The 24,986-nt window shown below is 39.6% G+C and overlaps 1 protein-coding gene across 1 annotated transcript in view; it reads right to left on the bottom strand.

Annotated features, from left to right (window-relative positions):
* The window catches only part of stxbp6 (syntaxin binding protein 6 (amisyn)), a 66,495-nt gene extending 43,863 nt beyond the window's left edge, over window positions 1–22,632 (bottom strand). Inside the window, exons 1-2 of the mRNA XM_031747206.2 lie at window positions 22,267–22,632; window positions 12,115–12,329 (exon numbers count right to left, since the gene is read on the bottom strand). Coding sequence (XP_031603066.1) covers window positions 12,115–12,268 — 154 coding nt within the window. The 5' untranslated portion in view covers window positions 12,269–12,329; window positions 22,267–22,632. The remainder of the gene's footprint in view (window positions 1–12,114; window positions 12,330–22,266) is intronic.
* Window positions 22,633–24,986: the final 2,354 nt, after the last annotated feature.

Below are 24,986 nucleotides of genomic sequence, written 5' to 3'. Positions count from 1 at the left end.
TCCAACAAAGAACAGGTGGAACTGTACAGAATCAAGCAACCATGGATTTAACAGCAGAGATCCCCTGCAGAGAAGTGTGTGGTTCACTGTCCTGTTCTTGTTATATACAAGTGAATCCCTGAAGATAAAACCACAAGTTCTTTACAAATATGATCTGTTAATTCAAGGCCTTCTTGGCAATTACAGCGACTCTGATTTAACATTCAGCCACTACATATCTAAGAAACTACTGTTTATCACCTCAAAGTAAACATGAAGTAAACTAAAGAGATGCCATTTCATCCCAAGTCAATAAGTGAAGTCGTTCATGTTAATTACACACGTGCAAAAAAATAAATATATATCATGACAAGCGTGTCTATAGAAGAAGGTTATATAAATCCATCCACAGTACTCATTGTGATGGCTTCCATTACAGTAGGACTCAAAAGGTGAAAACAATACTAGTCTATAACTGTCAAGGCTAGTAACAATCTCCTGCTTGGTCCTGCTTGAAGAATAGACCATTCCTGAACTGAAAAGCAATCTTCTTGAAGGACATGTCACGATGCAAGAAACGGTGCAAGCTGATAGAAAAGAGTTGTTAGAAATCAAGCAGTCAAGAAAATTGACTTTGATTTCATTGTTGTGATGTTAAGTCCAAGTCGACTCTAGTCAAATAATTTTAAAAGAAGGAAAAAGAAATGATAATGATGAGGGATAAGAGGTTGAAGGCCTAAAGAAAAGACACACATGATGCCTTTATCTGAATCTTCTTTACACATTCCATTATAGAAAAAAAGATTTTCCTCTACTTCAATTTCACGTCAGTTTATTGGATGATATACTGTGCAGGCTGACACCAATATAACGGCAATGAACTGATGTGGACCTGGCAGATTTATTGGTCAGGCTTTATTAAAAACAAAACGGGAGCAGCTTACTTCCTGGTTGCCTTCTCTTATTCTAAACCCGATTACATGACAGATTGTAATGCATTACATTACACATCTTTAGTGGGGGCAGATATTAAAGAATCATGAACTGATCCGTCTATGAAAAGGGTTTTTTTTTAAAATAAATAACACATTTCCATAAGATCAATTCTTCTCATCACTGATAGTGCTTGGCTTCTTTTTCATTTGATCTGGCAACTCCTTACCCCAAAGGAGGGTTGTTATTACCTACAAATTGGTGTGACAGATTGAGAAACATAGCTTCGTGAAATACCCGGAATCATAACGCACTGGCAGACTTTTTAGTAATCAAAGAGTGTCGGTACGCTGTGTAATGAAAAAGTACTGAAACAACCCTTATTATTCAGACCAGATACAGGCCGTAAAAGTATTTTTCTCTCTTTGAGCCATTTCTATTTTCAGTATCTTCAAATGGAGGTTTTGGCCACATAAACTTGTTGGAAAGTCAATTTCATTCAGTAACTAAAGTTGATTATTAATAATTGTGAAAGCTCAGATTTTAACAAAAACAGCACATCAGCTAATTATATGGATGGTTGACTTTTATGAAGGCAAGCTCACTCCTGTGTTACAGCTCTTCTTTTTTCCTCCGTTCTGCCTTTCTCCCTTCATTTCACACTGTACAGATGAGAGGAAGGATGTGGGGTACAAGCTTTGTTTGCACAAAACAAAAGCTGAGAACACCATGAAGATTACTTTTTCCATGTACACAGGAAATTGCACTGACATCTTTACTGTGTTAGAGAGCTAATACATATGGTCAGGGCACACGATGCCAAAAACACGTGTTGTGTGGTTCTCTACACAAATAATTACCTCCTCTGGCCACATCACCTCATCTCTGGCGTGTTTGGGCCACCAACACTGCCACAACATTCAGAAACAGCAAAAATAAACTGCAGCAGTCAAATGTATTCTCTAAGCTTGCAGGGTACAGTGAACCTCCTCCCTTCAAAAGAAGAAAAAACCCTGCACGGTGCCTTGTTTCCCATCTCCTATCTGCTTTACGTGTTAGCACACTCTGTCCTAAACAAAGAGCCCTAAACATAGTGGAGTTTCACAAGCAGCAGCCAAAGAGAGAAGAGTTACATGGAGCTGAAGGGAGTCTTCCAAGCCAGCTACACACTGCCTCCACCACACAAATCATCAGATTCCTGTGAAAAAAAGCACCCTACTGTTTTCTGTTGGGGGAAAGAAAAAGCTGCACACACACACACAAAAGCAGTACCAACACAAGCAGCTGAAAAGCACACAGGACTACCACTTATGAAGAATAAATAGATGATAAACTGAACGAACGCTACATGAAATAAAATGTATCTTGGACAAAAGAAGCTGCTGGATGATGAAATCCTCATAAACAGTTTAGTTACAGAAAAGGACAACGAAGACAGCTTTCAGAACTTCAGCGGTATGTGCTGGTTAAAAAAAGATGTACACCCAACCCATGCTTATTATGTTCCTATTTTTCTTGGACCAAACAGGCTGGCCATCTCTGCAGGGGATGGCTTTGTATGCACAACACCAAACACAGCACAGTCAACCTGCAGAGCACGTAAGCCTTTCATCTATCAGCTACACCTGCTGCATCCATGTGTATGTCCTGTATGAGTGAGATGATATATTAGACAACAAAAAATAGGAAACTGCATTATGGGTATGCATAATTATGTCCCTATGTTTCTATCAGAAATATTTAGCTTAAAAAGTGGTAACTTCAACAAGTGTAACAATAAATCAGGGTGCAAGGGGTTGAATCCCATACCGGCTGTCATAGGTCAAGAGGGAGGACACACCCTAGAGAGGTGTGGAGAGGATTGGAACACAGGACCTTTTTGCTGTGAGGTTGCTGAGCTAACCACCACATCGCTAGAAGAAGATGGATGGATACCAAAAAATAAAGTTGATTAAACCCATTTTATCCAAATACTCTGGCCCAAAAAAAAGAAACGAAATCAGTTGGGATATCAGGTTCTGTGTTTAGGTCACAGAAGAGGACAAAGACCAAATCACACTCACTCCATGGCTGGATGCTGAACTTCCACTGGAGACTCATCAGTCTGGATGACAACCCAAGGTCTGCTAGCAATCGAGCATCAAGGTCAAGTGAGTTTTAGCCATCCCAATAAATTCTGTTTTTCTGCATGAGCAAAACTGTTATCCAGCAATTCTTTACAGACCATCTGACCAAACCTTTTTTTTTTCCAGATCAACAAAAAAAAGAAAGTGTGCATGCATACTTATGCACACTATTCCACAAAATATTGCCACTTCATCTCCTTAATCTTTTTACCTCATCTACCTATCACTTCTTGAGGACCAGAACTTTTCATAAAACTTTTAAAATCCTTCATCAAGGGCCTAGGGGAGATAAGAGGCAAAGAAATAAGGGGGAAGCTGACATTAAAAAGGCTGCAAAAGTGAAAGGTGAAGACAGTTCATGTTTAAGAAAGTAGTCAACCTACCATGAAAAATGAGCTGAACTACAAGAACCTAATTAGTCTAGCCATAGCACCATAGCACACTGACACAAAGAGGCTCTGGTATGGATGACACACACGCACAAATGCATCAACATAACCACACACATTCCTTACAGGGATTGTGTTATTAGTGCCATGCTGATGTATCTACTGTTGTGCGTGAGTGGGCTGTATGTCTCTGCTCTCAGTAAATACTGGGAGGCTAGCATCAGTCACTGCTGCTCCACTGGCAACCCACAGAGGTAACAATCTTCAGAACACAACCCAGGTCATCCACACACCCACGTCTGGCTGAACCTCGTTAAAAAACATTTGTCCAGACTCCCCGAGATGTTTAAAGAAGTTATATCAGTCAGATACAGCAGGAATGCTACAGCAAACTAGAAAACTCTGTAAAGTACACTGAACTGAACTTTGCACTATCCCCAGAGGCACAATTTTCTTTTCTGTCTTCTTGTCTTAAAAGTGTAAGTAGGAATGGCTTATTTTCAGCTAGAAATGATTTCGTGTCATTTTAACTTTAAAAACAAAGTCGTATCTGGGTTATTTTGTTCTACGAACAATATCTAACGCACAGGTAAAGCACAGCTGTGCATTTTTTTCTTCTGTTTGATTTCAGTTGTGCTGTCTGAAGAGCTTTTCTCGTACACCCTTTTTCCTTAAACGTGCTTCTGTGGGAGTCCTCCAGCTAGTCTGTGTTGAAAGACATGCCGGGCGACTTGTAGGTGTTTGCTGATTCTGCAGAACGACATTAAGGCCACAACAGTTTCTTCAATATACTATTGATTTTTTTTCCCTTTTTGGTCTTAAAAGCATGTTTCAGCAGTTAACATGGTTACTTTCTTCTCTGTCATTTATACATAACATATTTGATGGGAGAGATCAATTTGCTTTTTTAAAAAAAAACTACATAAAACCTCATCTATTCCAATTAAATCAGGGTCATAAATACAGCATGTTTTGTACATTGTCCAACGCTGCCTCAGTTATAGGCTTCAGATTTAACAGTGGTCAAATTTCAACTGACCTGAAGTAGTCCTTCAAACGTGATACAGGCAAACTACATTTTTCCTTTGAGAACTGAATAATTGTAAACAATTGCCAAATTTAATTTCAAATTAGTGTTTCACCATTCAGCGGTTCTTTATGGGGAACTGCTGAATGTTTTTCCATTCTAGTAATCCAGTTTCTGTGATTTCTGTGGGGAAAGGTTAAACCAAAAGGAGGTAGGACTCGAGGGACACCTTTAAAGGTGCAATTAAATATAACAAAATATCATCGGTATGTGCAGTCTTGTTGTCGCATTTTAATGTTGTTGGTCTGTTTTATAGACCCAGGCAAACTTAAAATGAAAGTGTACAAAGGCATTGCTGGAAATCAGCTGACTAATTTATTAGGGATAGTATTCATTTCTTATTCTAAGCTATCCACATCCGGCTAAAGTTAGAGAAACCCTGGCAAATAGACACAGAAACTAAGGTGTATGTAAACAGAGAATTTCAGACTTCTGTGTCTCTGGACCAGGTAACCAAGGTCATACCTGATCTGATTTTTTAGCTGGTCTGAGCAGCTTAATGTACCACTGCGCTACACAATCCACTCGCCCCATCTCACCAGTGAATCAATAATCACAAGGGCACTGATGATGAATGGAGTCAAGCTGAAAGTACACAAATGCAATACGCAAGCTAAGCGCGGTAACTGAGAGTTTTGATCATTTTTAACACCACAAGGGTGCAAGACAGATGACAGCAACATTAATATATAAACACACTTGTCGTAAGTCACTGGCTCCAATTAACAGTATTCAAAGTAAATGATCCCTGTGTGTTACATCATTAACTAGAGCGTTACTGCATTACATTATTCAACATTTAATTAAGTTGGTGTGATGAAAAAGAAGCTTAAACTTTAAAAACAATCACCACAAACAGGAGACCAGCATTGGCTTCAGCACATGTGTAAGAGCCAGCCAGCATATGAAATTAAACATGTAATCCAACCCACAAAATAAGATGCCTGCATAAATGCAATTCATGAATACAACCATGTCATTGAATGCCTTCATGGAAATTCATGTAAAGCTCCCAAGTGCACAAAGGATGTGTCAGAGACTCTGATAGCTGGTTGTAGGATGACGGCTTACATCAACCCAGGAAAGTTGGTCAACCCCCAAAGCACAAAAAAATGAATAAGACAGTGTGTTGTTCAAACAAGACAGGGTACAAAGTGGAGCAAACATATCCTTCCCTCTCAGATTGGAAAAAAAATAAAACCATGCAGATTATCAGCCCATCTCATGAGAACCATCAGTGTCTTAATCAGCATAACGAGCTTCACATCTCTCTGGCCAAATATTCAGTGGGTGGTCAAATGTTTCATCCCTAAGGGCCAGGAAAAAAGTCACTACACGAAGCCCAGTGATCAAAGACAAAAACTTACCAACCAACTTGGTCAATGTTAAGCTTCTGCCATCATTCTAGTAAACATGTTCTCCTGAAAACTTTAATAAGCACAAAAAAAATTTAAAAAACAGGCTACAAATATACATCATCCAGTTTGTCCCTTTTCAGCCACCAAACAGTCTTTTCTCTTTGGATAAACTCCAACAGAGAATGACTTACTGTTTGGGGGTTTGATGGGAAATTAAATTACAGAGAAAAGCAACAAGAACTTTTTTTAATCAAGCTTTACATATTCAGGGATGGAGCCATCAATTTTTGTGATTTTCCAAAACAATTTTCTAAAAGTAAGACATTTTCTGAAGGAGATCTTTTTGTGGACTCATGCTAATATGCCACGAGGAAAAAGAAAATAAGCACGAGTGAATGTACTCTTCTTCAGAAGAACTGTGCCAAGACAAATCGAGCAGACTGGTTTTTTCCTTTTTATCCTTGGCTCTGAACAAAAGCTGTGATGTCCGCAACACAAGCCAGTTACTCATCTTTGTACGTGGGATAATGAAAGAGTTTGAGATTATGGAGGCGCTGACAGCAACGCACTCAGTGAAAGGGACTACGACAGGGAGCGATTTGTTCACGAAGGTAAGTGCATGCTTTGATGGGCTTGGGCTCAAATGGGACACACTCGTGGGCGTTTTAACCAATGGTTGTCCAAATGTGACAGAGAAAAATGTTGGACTTTTGAATCAGATGCAAGATGAAGAGACTGAAACGAACCCAGAAACTGGTATTTTTGTATTGTATTATACTCCAGGTGATCTAAGTCAGTGCTAAAAATTAACCATGTTGTTAATGAATAGTTAACTTGGTCAAGGCAAGAGCGCTGAATCACAGATAGTTTGTTTGCACTTTCGGAGGAGCACGAGACTAAACGTGGTGACAGAGGCTACCACACAGCTGTCAGCTGGCTCAGCCTGGGCAAACTGTTAAAAAGAGTATGGGACTCAAAAGCATATATACTTAAGAGTTTTGTGAGAAGAAAGGCAAGAACACTCTAGAGCTCTCAGATGCATTTGCTGTTGATGTGACTGCACTAATGAACTAAATACCAAACTGCAGGACAAAGGCCTATTTGCAGACTGAATGCAGTTGAATGCAGTTTCTTTCAAGCCAGCCTGAGAGCAACATTCTTACTCGCATGCCAACAGTGAAGATGTTGGTTCTCTTTGCATCCACCGTTCTATGAGAACAAATATTCACAGTTTAACAAATCCAGTTACAAATCCATTCTCAATGACAATCACCTCTCCACTGTCTTTTGGATTTTCCGACTTTGACCCCGACTCTTATGCACTTGTTCAAACCCAAAACAGACTACATTTCTCTCTGAACAAGAAAAAGGGAACTAAAGATGAAGCAATTAGACTACAAGCAAAATGGCCACAGCACTTTGTATACAGATAAAAGTCTGAAATTTGACTTTTATGAAGAGATAAAAATCAATATTGAGCAGAACTGACTTCATCATATTGGTGGAGCCTTCCACAACACACCTAGTTCTCATGCAGCCCCTTATCAAAGTTAATGATCCACCAGTGACTTAAACTGTGATGACACTGTGGTGCTTACTCTTTGGCATGTGAACAGGGATCAGTCACGATGCACTGACCCCAACAGTGTTTGAAAAGCACTCAGAGCTAGGAAATGAAATAGTGAGAAAGAATAGAAATTATGCAGCCTCACATTAAGTTGAATAACAGCTAGCATAGGCTGTAATATGAATAAAAGATATATCACTGGTTTAGTTTTACATTGTGCATATACATGCTAAATCTAGGCTATGACTGAAACAGTCTAAAAAAATGCAATGAACTACATCAAACAAATTAGGACAGGAAGATGAATGTTACATCCTGTGAGGCTGTGGGAGTGTGTGGGTGGGGTGTTTGCCCGTTCTCCCCGCCTCCTCCTCTCTTGCCACTCCTACCCCCTCTGTCTCTCTCTCACTCTCCTCTCTCCCCAGGACACAGCTGCTCTTGATTGGCCTCGTTTGCCACCTGACCCAAGTCAGCAATCACCTCTGAGGCTATTTAAGCTGGGGATGAGCAGTGAGCAGGGTGGTTTTTCCCTCGGTGGCTCTACATGGTTTTTGTGCTAGGTTTTGGACAGACAGCCTCCTTCTAAATAGTGAGTAGATGGGTTTGTGGGCCCTGAGAGTGTCTCTTCTTCGTGGTGAGGAGTTAAGTAGGAAGTGTGGGAAGTGCCTTCCTTCTTGTTTAGTAGTTTTCTTGTCTTTTGTTGCTGCAAGTGTTTCTGTTGTTTCTTTGACATTATTGGTAAAACGGCGTTGCCGGCTCTTTAAGTTAATATTATTTGTAATAAAACTATATTATTATTGAACAACTGTGTGTTTTCCTTTTCATTCTCTTTCCGGACCCATTTGTTACTGGTCCCCTCACTCGCACGCCTAGACCCCTTCGGGGGGAACGTAACAATGAAATTAATCATGCACACCAAAAAGTCAAGTGGGTTTTTTTTGTTTTTTAAGTTTAAACCCTGAGAGCTCTCTGCTAGACCTTGTCAACAAAAAAAACAAAAAAAAAAAACCTCCTCTAGTGGAAATCAGTTTATTGCTACAGGGAATTTAAGATTATTATCAGTCTTCTTTGCTAACATAAGATTGATTTACAAGCTTTTACCCTAAAGTCAAACAACAGCCAGCTAAGTGAGCTAAACTAGTCTCATTTTTCCTCCAGCAACATGTAATTTTAGAGTAAGCAGCACTGCTCACCAACTGGCAGGTGTCCAGGCTTTTTTTGTTCCATTAATAAATGTAGCTCTCTACCTAAGACAAACAGCCATGTGCTCAACAAACAGACAAGTCAAAGACTTGAGTGAGTCAGTGATTTATTACAGAAACATCTTGATTGTTCACGTATTCACGTATACGAATACTCCTCTTTTGACAACACAAAAGCACATGATCCTGGAGTAAGTGCAGAAGTCATAAGGTTTCATTCTGCTACCTCACTCAGTTTGAGAGTAAATCTCTTGTGGCTGTCTCTACAGTACAGCTTCTTGTACTTTAGGCTTCCTTTAGCAGTGACATCCCACAGATTACATAACTCTGCCACTGCTTGGCCCCCAGGCTTCAAGTATATGCTACTGTCGCCATGAGACTGTCAACGAGCACCATCCCCCACCCTTATACACACACACACAGTACTTTTACAGTTACACACATCCTGAACACGTAAGCAACACAAGCTGCCCTCTGTTTAAAATGCCCTGGGAGCCATGAGCTGACTAGTTTTAAACTTGTGGTTTTATTGTGCGGCACATTCATAGGAAAACGCACATAAAATTTAGAACAATGCTGTGCTGGCTTAAAATCCACATGACTTGTGGAAACAGAAGTAGTGAAGGCACTATTTCTGTTCCCACATGTGATACAAAACATCAGCCGAGTCAGGAGACCACTAATGCAAACAGTCAGAGTGTCTAGGGAAAGATAAATGGGTGCAATGGTGGTGATAGCAGAATTCTCAGACAGTGTATTCTCTGGATTTCTTTTGGTACAACATGCATTCCTACATACAAAAAAATGATGACAGCATGTGAAACGTTTCTTGTGTCCACATAAATTTTGTGTTAACCAATGCAAAAACCTACCAAACAATAATAAAAGAAGTGGGAATGCAACATTTCACAGTCCTTTTACTCGTACTCAACAACAGCATGCCTATCCATCCTTAGACCAAGGTTGGAGCCAGTGACTGTAGAAAATCTCTACAAAAGTACAGTTAGGGGCAAAGGCAGTCGAATAAGGGCAAATTTTGTAAATATTTATCTCAGTACATCAATGCACTGCATTTCAAATCAAACCAGATTGAAGTGCAGACTTTCTGGTCCAATTCAAGAGGTTTTAACAAAATGACTGTATTGAGTGTTTTGTACTTTAAACCATTTTTATACACAGCCCAGTTTCAGTGGCTCTAAATTAATTGGACAAACTACCAGCTTTAAGTATAAGAACTGGTTTAAATATTGGGAGCAAAAGTCCTTCGCCAAAGACATTGCCTTGAGATGCTCTGCCAGGTCTTTACTGCAGCTATCTTCAGTTGATGTTTGTTTGTGGGTCTCTGCATTCAGTTTTGTCTTCAGTAACTAAAACACATGCTCCACTTGGCTGGAATAGGGAGTACGACTTGGCCATTGAATAACATCCCATTTCTTTGCCTTGAGAAACTCTTGGGCTGCTTTTGCAGAATGCCTGTATGGACCATTTGGCCCAAATTAATCCTGCTACTTCTATCAGTTTTCACATCATCAATAATGCTACTTCCACTGGCAGCCACACATGACCATGTATGTGTGCCTCTGCCATGTTTGACAGATGAGATGGTATGCTTTCCTTTTCCATAGTTTTCTATTGCAATCACTGTGGCACAAATTAATCTTGGGTTTATATATCCAAAGTATTTTCTTCCCCCAGTCCTGGACACGTGCATGCAAAACCACCAAACTTTTGCAATAACAACAGGCAGACTGTCCACTAATAAATCACTTGAGGATGTTTAAAAATGCTAAAATAAGTCACCAAATACACTTTGACTACCATTACTTAGGAGGTCCATGTGGGTAAAGATTATGTTTGGAACACAGAGCTGAGAATCTGAGAATAATGCTCAGCTAATGAATAAAAAAAATATCCAGTTATCAAATTTTGGAGGTATTTTTTGTTTAATTAACTGTGTGCCCGTCATTTATGGATATGATGGTCAGTGAATTGATCAATTACTCAACTGCCCCGATTGCAACTGTTGTAAAATGTGTAGTAGTGGCCATTTTTTGGCTTAGATAAAGTAGTAGCAACACAATGATGTCAACAAATGAATGCAGAAAAAGATAATGAGGAGAGATATCCAGTCAAACTTAAAATTATTTAACAAGCAAAAAGGACAAACAACTGCAGCATTTCCAGCAACTCAAATGGAAGCCAACTAATGACACCAAGCATGTTTTTCTTAGACAACAACACAGCATCGTAGGTGTGGAGTCATTAGAAAACATGTCAGCAAGGGGCTTTGACGCTCACACACAGATGTTCACCACCTAAATCAGAATGTCTCTACAAACGTCTGGACTCCCTTGGCCCATGGTGACATGCATTTCTTTTTTATTTTACTCTTGTGAAACAAGTAGAGCAGAAACAAGGAGTATCAAAGTGAGTGAGGATTAAGACAGATTAAAACACATCACGTTGGGTCAGGCAAAGGAACAACATAGATACCCAATTTTCAGATACAAAGTAATTTTGAATTTAACAAAAAGCTACAACATCAGATAATTACCACACTTTGCTGCCATGCAAAATAAGCAATTAGGACATCCAGTGATTTTAATACATTTCACAGTGGCCAAGCTCAAATGAGACAGAGGTGAACGCTGCTGCAGGGGATGTGACGAGACTGGCATTACAAGAAGTGAATATCAAGCAATACTTATTTCCACATGAAAGGCGAAATGACTCATTGTAAACCCTTTAGAAAAACAGTGTCCACTCTCTGAAAATTTGTGGCTTGCGCTCGCTACAGTTGCCTTTCATGTACATGTATCTGAGGGTGTAAATAAAGAGGCTGACTGTTGAGTAACTTGCCTGCTGCAAGGCAACCTTGAATTTGAATCCAACATAGAGCTTTACTGGCTTTGAGCTGTTTGGTTATAATTTAAATTCCTCATAATCATCCTTAAGTTAACTGTAACCCTCGGTCATGAAATCTACTGCTGCCAAAGCAGCATTCAAGACAGATTAATAGTGAAAAATGTAGCTGATTTTCACAAGCAGTTTTTCTGGCACGAGAATTAAGAGGATCTAGATATTCTCCTCATGAACAATTTGCCTGGGTAATTCAATTAACAAGTAATACATCAGCTAATGTTCCAACAATAAGAGAGAAAAACCCCAAACTGAAACAGCTGAAACCTGAATTTCTGGTGAAGCAATTCATCAATTTCAGCTTAAATCTAATCTATTTAAAAAGATTGACCTGAAGCCCTGCAGCAAATTGATTTAGTGTGTCATTCTGTTGGCAGGGGAAACGTAAACATGCTCATCAGTGTGAACATTAGTGGAAGAATTATGGGAGACACGCGGAAATGTGACTGTGGGTTGCAAAGGCGCAACTGGTGCGCTCTCGCAAATAGAAAGGCAAAAAGCATAAAATGCTTTTAAACATAAGCAAACAGAAGGAGGTTTTTATTTGTCCTGACCTGAGACGCAGATGAACGTCATGTAATCTCCTTGACCACCGGTGGCCAGGAAGGGGATCTTTTTCTTTGTCCTCCGCTTGACCTGTACAGCAGCAAGCATCTTCTCATCGTGAGGTATGAACACCTCCTTGTTGATTACAGATTTGGCACTCATCTCTGATTTAGGCAGACGTAAACAGCTGGTCACCAGTTAAAGTGGAGCAGTCCAGGCTTGACTGAAGAAGAGAAGAGAGTGAAGAAAAGCTAATTAAATTAAGTAGGACCAACCAGGCTGTGCTTAGAAAAAGCAAAGATCTCACATATCCTGAAACACACATTTTTCATTTAGCAAGTACAATAAGGGCATTTTCAATTCTTCTTTTCTAATAAGTTAGTGTCTTTGATAACACGGTTCCTAATTTGAAGGGTGAATCTACTGAAACAAGGTGTAAGCAGCATTGTATAATGGCAGTGACAGGGCAATATACAGCACAAGTCAAATGTACACACGAAAGGAACCCAGGTAGTTTTTTTTCTAAAAACTGAAAGTATAAAATAACTACTAAACATTTTAGTTTTACATTACCTAAAGTAACTTTTTATAAGTCCTCTTTTAATATTGGAACCCTGTTATCCTTTGTGCTATACACAAAATTCTAATGGTTTCGGAAAGAAGAGGAGACACTTCCTTGTACCACAGCAGCACAAAGCTGAAGTACTTAATTGCAGATTTGTTTAGATCTTTTGTCCATGCACAAACCTCGTCTTGGACCGGTCAATCTTGTTTTCCAGCAGAGAAAAATCCACACAAGACTATCTGAATTTGCTCACAGTGCATAGCTCATTAGGTTATTTCCAAAATCCTGTATAGCTGCATCTCCCTTGCAGTCAGTCTTAGCATTGCATATCTCTAAATGTTTTGGCAATATTCTCCCTGGAAGTATTGCCACTCACAAAGATGAAATGACTTCAGCTGAAGCTGTTAAGAGTACTGCTAGTCTCACAGACACAGAACAGCAATCATATTTCTATTACAACAAGCCAACCTCTACTAGTCAATCTCTTTCTGGAGGATGGAGACTAGACCACAGTAAAAACAACAGTACGTGTGATGGTGTCAGAGAAAGGTGTTCTTAGTTGCCCTAACTGTGAGTGAGCACAGGAAACAGTCATAAAGAAGTAGGTTAATTAGGCCCAAACCCCCTCATGAGGACTGTGAAACGGAATCATTTTCTCAGCCACACACATTCATTTCAGACACAGACCACTTACAACCGCATACATCACAGGCCAGCACAGGCCACCCTGCTGCTGATGAACTAATCTGTCAGCCTCAAGTAGGGCTTGAATTACTCTACAGCGAGGCAAAGACTGCAAAACAACATTTTCATCAAACTGACTTGCTTATAAAAACAACTACCCACAAAGTTAAGTCTTTTTGTAACAATGCAAGAAGCTTTGAAATGAGCGCTCAGCAGCTTAGTGGAAGTACAGTTTGGAGTTTTGACTGATTAGCACAAAAGCAAAACCTGCAGAAGGACAAACTTTACCAAGCACCCTCAGTGTTCTCTGGTCTAAGTGTTAAAGCAGGATTACATCATGCCAAAAGAAATACTTCAAAACAAGTGGAACTTAAAAGCCTTAGACACAACAGCATTGTAACAATATAAGAGAATCTAATAAATAGTCATGGAGAAAGGAGCCCGTCATCACGCTCCAAGTGATTTCTAATATATCCTTTTATGTTGGTTTCGTTTGAATTACATCACACACAGAAGATCTATAAAATGAGATGAATCATCTCCCTGTCACAGGCACCTCACCCACAAAAATGCAACACGTTCAGCATAGATATAATGTATTTCAAGGTCACCATATTCGCCTCCCACAAAAATCTGAAGATGTTAATATGGTCTTGACTTGAAAAATATGCAAGGCTCTTTTTTTCCTGTGAAGAAATACAAATTACAAATTAAAATTAAAATGACAACATCAATCACCATGTGCTAACAATGTTTTTTATTTTAGGTAAACATACTACTTTCATCACGGAAAATTATAAAGATTAAGTAACAATCTAGCAGTAGTAGTGATTCTACACTTCCAACTTAATCTTTCACAGCCAGCAGTTACAGCCTTATTAAACATTCTCTCTTTCTATCCATCTTCTTGTGTGCTCTTTCAGCAATGCAAATCTTAAAAGTAAACAAAAACTTCAGCCAAGAGAGTAATTAAAGAGGCTAGTAAATATGGCTTTCTTTGGAATTGGAGATGTCCAACAACCACAGACTTTGGCTAAGAGACAGCACAGTTTCCCCATCAAAATATGCACAGGACTATTTTGCATTCAACATAAGACAGCTCATTCATTTTAGACCTTTCATGCACAGTATACTGCCATTCTGAGCTCTGGCACGGACTGAAAAACCTGCGGCCTTATTTATAAAGAATTAGCAAGAGCTTAGTCTTCAGATTATTCCTGACAATGTGCAGATCTTTGATTCATTAAGGAGTTTTGCTATCTACTTACTTACTTACTACCTACTTACTTTACACACCTGTTAACTCTAAATCTCAAATCGCATAAAATTTTCATATTTAATAAAATTTCTGACTTGCAAATTCTCCTAATAAAGGATTTATAATCCTGCCCATTTGCAGAGGTCTTGACTGAGTAAAGGATTATGGGTATGCAACCAAGGGAGACGCGCTTGTGTCCACCCAATAAACTCCAACTGCGAGTATTCTAACAGCTGTGATGCTGTGTGTAGGTAGAACACTGACTGGTTGAAAAGACATCTTTAACAGAAAACAGAGCAAGAGTAGAGCTCACTATGAGAAGGAAGAGAAAAAATTAAAGATCAAAACAGCACACATGGGAAACACAAAGAACAGCTGTACAGGACAGTTTCATTTCGGTTGCATTTCACTGGAGATATGTTTCTTATATCCTTGTTTCCATCTTTTCCACTGCATGGGGGGCCAAAGGGCCACCAACAAATTAAACAGGGGGGAAGAAAAGGACAAGAAAAAAAAAAACCAACAGGAGTAACACATTAACAGTTGTTGCTGATATATTTGACACTGTCCCGTGACTGTCTACTGTTACATATGCAGACAGCACATCCATAGCCTGTTCGTTCATTCATTATGTCCCATTGGAAATTCAGAAAGTCTTCAGTCTGCCTATTAATTCCTAAAATCATTAACTGATAATTCTTACTATACTGTTAATACAACTTTTATAAATATCCCTACCTAATCAGCAATAAATTCAGAACCAGACCAGAGCTGTTTTATGGCCTCTGCATTTTGAATTTTTGACATTTTGGTCAATAGCATGTTCATCTCTCAAAGTCAGGAGTGACCACATTTTGATGAAAGGATGAAATGCTAGGTTATCATTCAACTTAGCATTAGCAACCTTGGTTTTATCTATCCCACAGACACAATACCAAAACAAGTTAGTGCAAGTTACCACACAGAAAATAATGTTTGCCAAATAAGCGCAATATGATTCCAACATCCTTTTAGCCTGACCTGCTTTTAGAGCCAGCCTCGAGGCCATTAGCAGAAATTAGCAGCTTTTTCAAAATATTGATGTGGTATTTGTATTTTTAGCATGTACATGTTTAGCTAACAATGCTGGGGGTATATCACAGCTTTTCTTTAAATTCAACATGCACCGCTCTAAATTAGTTCAACCTTTTCAGTTGCCCACAATTATTTTATTTTCTTGTCATTTGACTAGATAGCACAGTGAAAAGCAAATACAGAAAATCTGCATCAACTGTTTGGTCTCATTGCTACCTAGTAGCAAATCAGTGCAGTGGACTTCTTCACTTTCAAAGGCCTATTCCACAGCACCTCTCCCTCTTCTACACTATCCTCTAGCTATAAAGGAAGGCTGCCCACATCACCCCTCAAGCTGTCACCAGCACACAGCCCCCCTCAGGTGGTCCGCTGAAGCATGACGGGAAGGGGGGATAAGTAGATGGGGGATGCAAGGAAGAGAACAAGGAAAAGAAATAGGAGAAGGAAGCAAACATGAGCCTCAAGGCAGCAAAATGTAGCCAGCTACAGTGCACAGCTTATGGTTTGACTTTGAGCAGTCTTATGCAATTCTGAGCTGTGCGAACAGTCACAGCCAAGAAGCTGTTGTGGCAGTGAAAATGATGGACATATACTTTACGGCTGCTTATCACCCCATTTTCAAGCAAAGCCTCCTTTCAAAAACACTTCATTAACTGTGGTTGTGTATTGCCAAGCAGTAAAAGGACCGGCCCTGTTCCTGCTCATTCCCATGCTCCCCTCTTGTGTTAGTGTGAAACGTGTTCAGTCAGTGCTCAGTGCTCTCCTGGGACCTCATTGGAGTGCGGTCTTTGAGCTAGCCTGCACAGCCTCTTCTTTAAGCATCAACACGGTCCTCCCGCTTTCCAGTCTGTGCTCACAAGCACACAGGAACCTGCCACCGCAACAGAAGCAGCAGGAGCTGAGAAAATGGGCCCAAAAGACAGGTGGATGATACAGGCTTTGTCAAGCTAAACTAAAGGTGTGTCTTTAGTTTGCTTTGGAGAGGCATAAAAGCTCAAAGCCAGATCAGCAGGTGGCACAGGCTAAAAAACGATTATTAATTAAAAAATACATCATCCAAGTCCATCTGTAATCCATCTATTACTAAATTTATTTACTCTGCTGTATGTGTAATTAAAAAGTTTAGTAGCTGAGGAGAAAATTATCTATCACTGATATAAAGCAGTGAGCTGCAGTATAGCCTGGATGTAAATCCAACTCTTAAGACTTTTCTTTTTAGACTGACAGCTTTAATATTCTATGCATAGAGTCTGGTGCCGAATATGGGAATCTAGGTTAATTAACTTTGGGGAATTTACTCAGTTTTATGGAAATTTGTGAGAATAGTCCATAACTAATATCCAGAAAAACATTCCAAACATTTTTACACAGTGTACAGTTTGTTAAACAAGTCCCTTGTGCCATATTTGAGAATTAAACATACAGGTGCACTGCAGTGGCGTGCCAACAATCTTTTTTCTTTTCTTTTTTTTTTTATTCCTGATAAGCCAACAATACGAAAAGCGATGCAGACTGAACCTCAGCTGAATTGATATGAAATAAGTACAGCTGGGAATATCGAATATAATCATCTGCCGAGATAACTAACTAATAAGTCCTCCTTCAAAAGGAGTACATATCTACTCCTCCCACTCACATTTGACCGGCTTTGGAAATGTTCAGAAACAAAACAGTTTCTTTCATTCCACACCCCACTCTGGGAGATGTATCAAAGATATAAAAACACGCTCCCTCATCTGCAGTCTTTCATGCACATCTTTCACATCGACTCGCGGCTCTTTTCAGGGCCTTGATTTAACAGGAGAAAAAAAAGAAACCTTCCATAGTGCACCTAAGTTCACAGATTAGATCTTTAGAGAGTGATGTCATTCACCCGTGTCACTGACTGAGCGATATCCAACACTGCCACGCGAACAGATGGTGAATGTTACTTCTCATAAAATAATTGAGAGATTACGACATCTATCCTGCTGTTTTTGAGGCGTTACTGCCAGCCTGCGATGTATTAATGCAGCACTACACCACAAATACAAAAAAATAAAATCAGTTTCGCATACACAACATATCAAAAACATGTACAGTTATTTGAAAGCGAAAGATTTTTTTCAGAACTCCATCCAGTCCTGTAAAAAAATCTAAGTAGACCCCATGATTCAGTATCTGTAGAACAACTTCAAGTAACTTGAAGCAATTATTTTCTGACTTTCATCCATCTTCCCTTCATCCAAATGGATATTAGCCTAATCTTCTTTACAAATGCTAATACATTCTTTTTACAGAGACGAGACTTTCGCCTGGCAACACTTCATGACACGAAATACTTGTTTAGTCCTTTCCTAATTGTACGATCGTGAACTTTAACATTTAACATGCTAGCTGAGGCCTGTAGAGTACGCGCTTGCATTTTTTCCACAAATTCTATGACCTTGGAGTGAATTTGTTGGGATCGGAACATCATGGTATTGTGTTATTATGACCCACCTCAATATTCCAGTGCCTAAACTTCTGTTTGATTATTAGCACCTAGCTGTTACCTAGACAAGCAAAGGAAAGAGGGTCAGTGATCCTAGAATGGACTCATTTTATAGCTTGGAAAATCCAATAGTTTGCTCTCTATAGTAGTGTCACTTTGAAAATAGATTTTGAAATATCAAATCTATTTTTTCTCTTCAACAAGTTTCATTTAAAGCCAAATAAAAACCAAGCCCAATAACAATGAGGTTTGTTGTAGTGGTGCAAGATACTTTAGATATAATCTATTTAGTCAAATGTACTTTGCATGGGGAAAAAAATAGTATTGGTGAGGAGTCAAAAGTATGACACTAAACAATATCGCCAGGCTTTGAAAGCTATCTCAGACTTTCCCAGTAGAAATAAAAGCCACTCCTGCAACTCAAATAAAAAATCTGCATCCAGCACATTGGGCTCTGAGCTGCCATATCTTCTTTTCTGAGGCATCACTTTTTTGTTTGTTTTGTTTTTGACGCAGCAAGACTTCTAAATTCCTTATAACCAAATCCAAATGAAAAGCTGTCACATGTGAGACACGAGGAATGCAAACCTAAACAACCGTTTACTGCGTGGGTAACAATGCCGGCAAGGCAAGAAATTATATTACACACATTTTAGATTTTTATAGCTAAGAAGCTCATGCTCAGCAGAGGGATTGCACCGATTTTGAGAAAATAAACAGAGACATCCATGTCTGCATACATAATCTAAGAGAAGCTCAAACTGTAGGCTCTGTTACTTACTCAGGTAAGGAACATCTTTTGCATAAGGACCTGTTTTAAAAAAAAATTCTGTTGTTAATTCAATGAGTTGTAAACTTTTTCTCTTCACCAGGTAACCATTGTGCGCATATACATATATAGCAGCGTACAGAAGAATGAACAGTGCACATGCCATTTAATGTCCATTTTGTGTTAAAAAGGAGCACCATAGATCAACCAGACTGAATAGGATGTTATTTTCTGCCCTTAAAACAGAAAGATATGGAAGGTCCCATCCATTTTCCTGTGCAAGTCAGCTGTTAGTGAAGGTTATATAGTGCCAGGGCAGCATGGGCTAACCATGAATCAATGAATGACATGCCAGGCCCCCAAATGAGCTCATTCTTTAGAGCCCAGTGCCCTCTAGCAATAAAACATTTGAGAAGGGGGCTGGGAAAACAGAAGAAAAGCAGACAGAGAGCACTTACTGAGAGATGTCTTAAACACTGTAGAGCTCATGAGCATAATGACTGTTAGAGGACCAATGGCATGACACATCAACAATACAGAAGTAAATATACATCAAGGTAAAGAGAGATGCCGGTCCATATAGCCAAAATACTGAATAAGAGCAACAATCTCTCACTGCAAAATTTAGATTTTTTTAACTCAGCACCCGCCCTTCAACATCATCTTGTTAGCCAAAGTTAGATATAATGGCTGTGCTGTGATTTTTGACTGCGTTTACAAGTAAGATGATGACTGAGAGAAACAGACCCAAGTTGATGGGTTTTTTTCCTCTCATAAGGTGCACAGCTGTCTGTCACTAGCTGAAACCTTGTTGTTCGGTGTCACTCGCTGAACAGAGCAGATGGTGAAAAAGCTGCGCCAGCAGCGGGAGAACAAGAGCATTCACGAAGGAGTACCGCCTGAAGTTTTTTTGGGTGGGGGTGTTTTGTTTTGAGTACTTTTTTTGCAGGATGCTGAAAAAACAAAAAAACTCTAGTGACAAAGTCACTAAGTTGGCAACAAGAAGTTGAAGTGAACTGTGATGGGGCGAGAGAGATGCTAGGCATGAAATTCTACATCCACAAACGTTGATTCTGTTCATCTGGACGTAGCGTTTTCAGTGGGAGGAATGTTTCGTCACTCATCCAAGTGACTTCTTCAGTCTCAGCTGACTGCAGGTTTCCCCAATCTTATAAACAGTACATTTGCATAATCACTTAAACTAGCACCACTGAAGGAACAATGGGCTGTGAGGTCAGTTCTTTGAAACGTTTCTCCCACTGAAAACGCTACGTCCAGGTGAACAGGCTCAACGTTTGTGGATTTACTTACCTGGATGATTGAGCATGCATCAAGACGAAATTCTACATATTTCTGTATTTAAAGAAACTAAAAATCTGAAGGCGAGCCAAAAACATCAGGTTCTCTTCTGAAAATACTTAATTGAGTTGGTTGCCATGACAAAGAATATCACGTAATGTGTTGCAATTACCTCACTCTAGCTGACTTTTCTTTAAGTATTATTTTTCATATTAATACAGCGCTAGTTCCAGATGTCATCTAGTGCACATAAGGCTCACTGTTGTTCATTCAACATTTGCAGAAGTAGCATCATGTGGCTGCTGGTCAGTGGGATTGTCACGCCCTTCCTCTGCTGTCTGCTAACTGGACTGGGGAAAAGTGACAGGGACGACAGCCAGTATTTTACCCAAATTTTAGTTAACAATTAGCAATTGGGGGGGGGGGGCACTTAGAGGACACACCCCTATATCTTTATTGTGTCTTCCTTTTATTGCCTTTCCATTAAGTATATTAAAACACAGCACAGAGCAGAGCAATTCAGGGAAAGCCTCAGACTCCAGACCTCAATGTCATTTTATCAGAAACCCTGGCAGCAGGGTGTATTTGTTCACTATATGATGCACCGCAGAAACAAGGATCTTTATCTCCTTATGTCTGCCTTCGAGGATATGTCCTGTCTAGCAGTAGAAGAAGCCAAGGTAGTGGACACACAGGGAGGGAGCCGGCTCAACAGTTTACATTATGACTGTAATTGGACACTGAATTATGAGGAAAGGTATAAGCTTATCTTTTATGGCATGCCAGAGCAAATTAAACCCTGAACTCATGCAGCATGAAGCAATATTTTAATGTAAGTGGGTTAGTTAATGCCACCAGGAGCATAGGAGGAGCATAGGAGGAGCCTCACAGCTAATCCGAACTAAACATTCTTCAAGGTCTGCAGCATGTTGTGCAGATACAAAAGTGGGAATTGCTCTGGGATTTGGTATAGTAGTATTTAAATACAAGCATGTGTTGGACTTTGTAAAGAGCCACCCCTGAGATTTTTTAGGATATATTTAAAGAAAAGCATATGTCTTTTTTCCTTTTAAAAAGGCCGTTTGGTTGATACGCATTTTAACTAAAAACACTATTTCATCATTCCCTTGTTTTAAACGCTCAGAGGTGGCCCCTGAGGCTCTAAACAGTTGCTTGGTTTCCCTACACATTTGGACTGTTTTGTTTTAGCACAAAGATGCCAAAAACCTGCTTTTGGATATTGCACAAATTATCCAAATATAAACACTGAACGTTTTAGATTTAAGAAGGGAACATATTTAGCCTTCAAACATCTTGCTCCATATGGTTCACTGGAAGGAATTCAAACTAGTAACGCTTTGCTTTTTTTCCCCTCTCCTTTGCAGCTTTAACATATGTGCATTAGTATGTGGATAATATCTGGAGGCTTTTTTACTCTAACATGCCACTGTGACATGAAGACGAGCAAACAGATGACAGAGAAGCACACCCTACAATCATAATACTCATGCTGGACAACTCCCCACATTCACGTTGGGCTCAAAGGAATTTCACTGGAATATTTGTATATGCTGGGCTGGCGCTCAAATATTAAACGTTTGGCAGAAACTTTGGGAGCTATTTAATTTTAATTTACAACACAGGCATCAAACGTACACTTTAAAGTACAAAAACAGGGACGTGAACGCGGATACAAAAAAATATGTATTTTCTAACAACAATTCAAATAATAATGTTGTCAAAGCAATCCTTTCAGAAAACCCCGAGAGAATGATACATAATAATAATTTATAAAAACATAAGTTGTTTTTTTTTAAGTAAGTCACACCGTCGCGTGCACTAGTTAATGATTAACAAGCGCGCGCGCACGCTTATATTGATTGTACCGCAAAGTGGCTGAAAGGTTGTTGGCGCAGTCTTCCAGTCGTTCATCAATAACAAGAAACTCCCCCCGCACGCCTGTGTAAAATATCAGCCCAACTTTTGATTGTTTGCGGGAAATTTTCCAAAACCGAAGTAAGACGCAGAGACTACTCACCGATGCGTCTGAGCGAGCCGTTTCCACGTGCAGTCAACAAATCCTTGGGTTAAATGTCTCCAGCTGTCACACTTCACCTACTTTTAAGCAGCTTCTTCCCTATTGTTAGCCTTCTTCTCAAAATAAACGGGAGCATTTCGAGGTTAACATCACGTCGACTTCACTTCTGCAGTAGTTGCTGGTTTCTGAGCCGCGAGGAGAGTTTTTTTCCCCCCGCTGTCGTTGTTGGAGAGCCAGTCTGTCTGACCGTGGCTCTTTCTCTGTGTGTGAGCGTGTATGGATGGGAGACCAGTAGCAGGTTCCCAGACACACAAACCAAACCCACCCGCCCGCCAATCACGTACAGTATCACACCACCACGTCGTGAGCTCCTCGCGTCTGTACGCTTCGAGAGACGGAGAAGAAAATTCCCAGGCTGAATGGAGGCGGTGGCTGGATGTTTATTGTCCCTTGAAAAGTCATAATATGTATAATATTCAAACACAAAAGTGAAAGCAAAAGGATACTTCATAGAAATGTGTCAAACTATGATCATTCGGTACAATAAGCACTTAACCTTGACCCTAACACATACCAAGCACCAACCGATTTTACATTTTTACATTTATAATACATAAGAATCGACTTAATTCTAAGGTGAGATTAAACTAGAATTAAGTTAAAATCAAGTTAATCTTTAGTCAGTCAATTTGTTGTAGACACCGATTCAATTCAGTTCAGTTATATTGATATGGCATTCACAACAACAGTAAGTGCTCTATATTGCAAGGTAAAGCCCCTACAATATTGGAAAGAAAGCCCAAAAACACACAATCCCCTGTGAGCAAGCAGTTGGAAACAGTGGGCAGGAAAAACTCCCTTTTAACAGGAAGAAACCTCTGGCAGGACCAGGCTCAGGGAAGGAGAGCCATCTGCTGCAACCGGGTGGGGGTGAGGGGAAAGAGAAGAGGGTAAAAAGAGGGTAAAAAGAGACAAAAGGTAAGCTAGCGGAGAGAGAGATTCTGAGGTTGGTGGCCTGGGTCAAAATTGTCCTGAACTGTACTGTGAAGGAATGAAACACTAATAGTTTATAAGGGTTTTAAAAAAAAACTGAAAGTAGCTTCTCTTCAATGATTCGGACTTCCCCAAGTTGCAACTTTAAATAAATATGACATAACCAATGTTCCCTCTAAGCTGCGCACGTGCGCAATTGCGCACTGCTGGCAAGGTCTCTGCACAGAAAATCTGCGTTGCGCACAAAAAAAATCTAACCTGAATTGAAATTAAAATTAAAACTTTAACAATTCTGTTTTGCAGTGTTAGTCAGTAAGTGACTGGCTGCTCCTGTATGGGATTAGAACGATGCCACTTTATCCCAAAGTCCAGCCAATAATGCGATTCACATTCGTATATATGCAGCTAATCAACGTTGACAGCCTATGACAGCGTCCTTATGTGCCGACACCGGTGTTTTAGCTAGCAAAGCGGCGTTGCTGATGTGGAGTGAAGCCACGTTAATGACAACGTGTACAACCATTGGAGATGTGAGCAGGACAGACGGAACAATTGACGGAAAAAGTGTGGACTTTATACCAGTTTTTAAATTGTGTTGATAGGCCACGTAAAACCAGAGTTATGCTAAAAATATATGCAATGTTTGGTTTTCTTCCTGAATACTATCGTTGTTTATATTTACTGCTGGAAGAAACCTTAAAAACGGCGTTTTATAAGGAAAACGCTCGAAAGCGCTCTCCGCCTGTGAGCAAAAACAAAACCAAAAACTCCCACCCTTTCCTATTGGTCGAAAAAAGTACCGTGTCGACCAATCAAAAAATGATATGGCAACTTGGCATCTAGTTGAGAAGAAACGGGGGGAAGTTTTAGGAGTGACGGCGGTGTTCTGAGATGTGAGAGATTTGAGACGTTTAGCGCAAATCTTGTGTAGTTAGTGTGTAGTGTAGTCAATAGTTTTGTTGTGTGTGTCAGAACAATGAGGCGACTGCTGACTGTTACAGGTGTTACAGGAGTGATACATCTCCTGTTGTCAGGCCTGCAGGTATCAGGCTGTTGTTCTCCTTTATCTCATACTGGACAGAAATTATTTTTTGGAGTGGCACAAATAATTTGTGTGGCATCAGATTTGATGCAGAACAGCTGATTGTTCTGTAAATAGTTTGAAATGTTTATTTAAAAACGCCTTGGCTGCATAAAAAAATAGCTGCAAAAAGCTTTGTTGTTTGCCAAACTGAGTTACTTTTTTGAAGAACTATATAATTAATTGCCCAACATTGGTCATTAAATACTGTATTTGGCAGACAGAGTTACAGGACTCTCTCCCAGACCACAGACTTATACTCATTATACAAGTCAGAGCTTTGTGAAAAAGAAAGAAAGAAAGAAAGAAAGAAAGAAAGAAAGAAAGAAAGAAAGAAAGAAAGAAAGAAAGAAAGAAAGAAAGAAGTTGTGTTTTCAAAATTGGAGTTCAAGTTATTTTTACTTACAAATAGTGTTAACATACTACACAGGTCATGAACAAGATTTTTTACATTTTCATTGTAAGTGGGCTAAAGCAGTTAATTAAAAGTAGTCTAACATAAATGTAAATGCTGTAATTTGATTATTTTAATAAACCATGTAACTTGGATGGATTAGATGCTGGCGTGACCAAAGTGCACGTGTCTGATGTCGCTCACAGTGGTCCAAGTGTCCTCTCAGGGAGTTTGTGTGTTCGCTCAGACACA

This window comes from Oreochromis aureus, linkage group 19 (assembly GCF_013358895.1).
Source record: "Oreochromis aureus strain Israel breed Guangdong linkage group 19, ZZ_aureus, whole genome shotgun sequence".
Lineage (NCBI taxonomy): Eukaryota > Metazoa > Chordata > Actinopteri > Cichliformes > Cichlidae > Oreochromis > Oreochromis aureus.
Note: the sequence above shows the minus strand (reverse complement) of the source record. Positions and strands in the feature narration are given on the sequence as shown.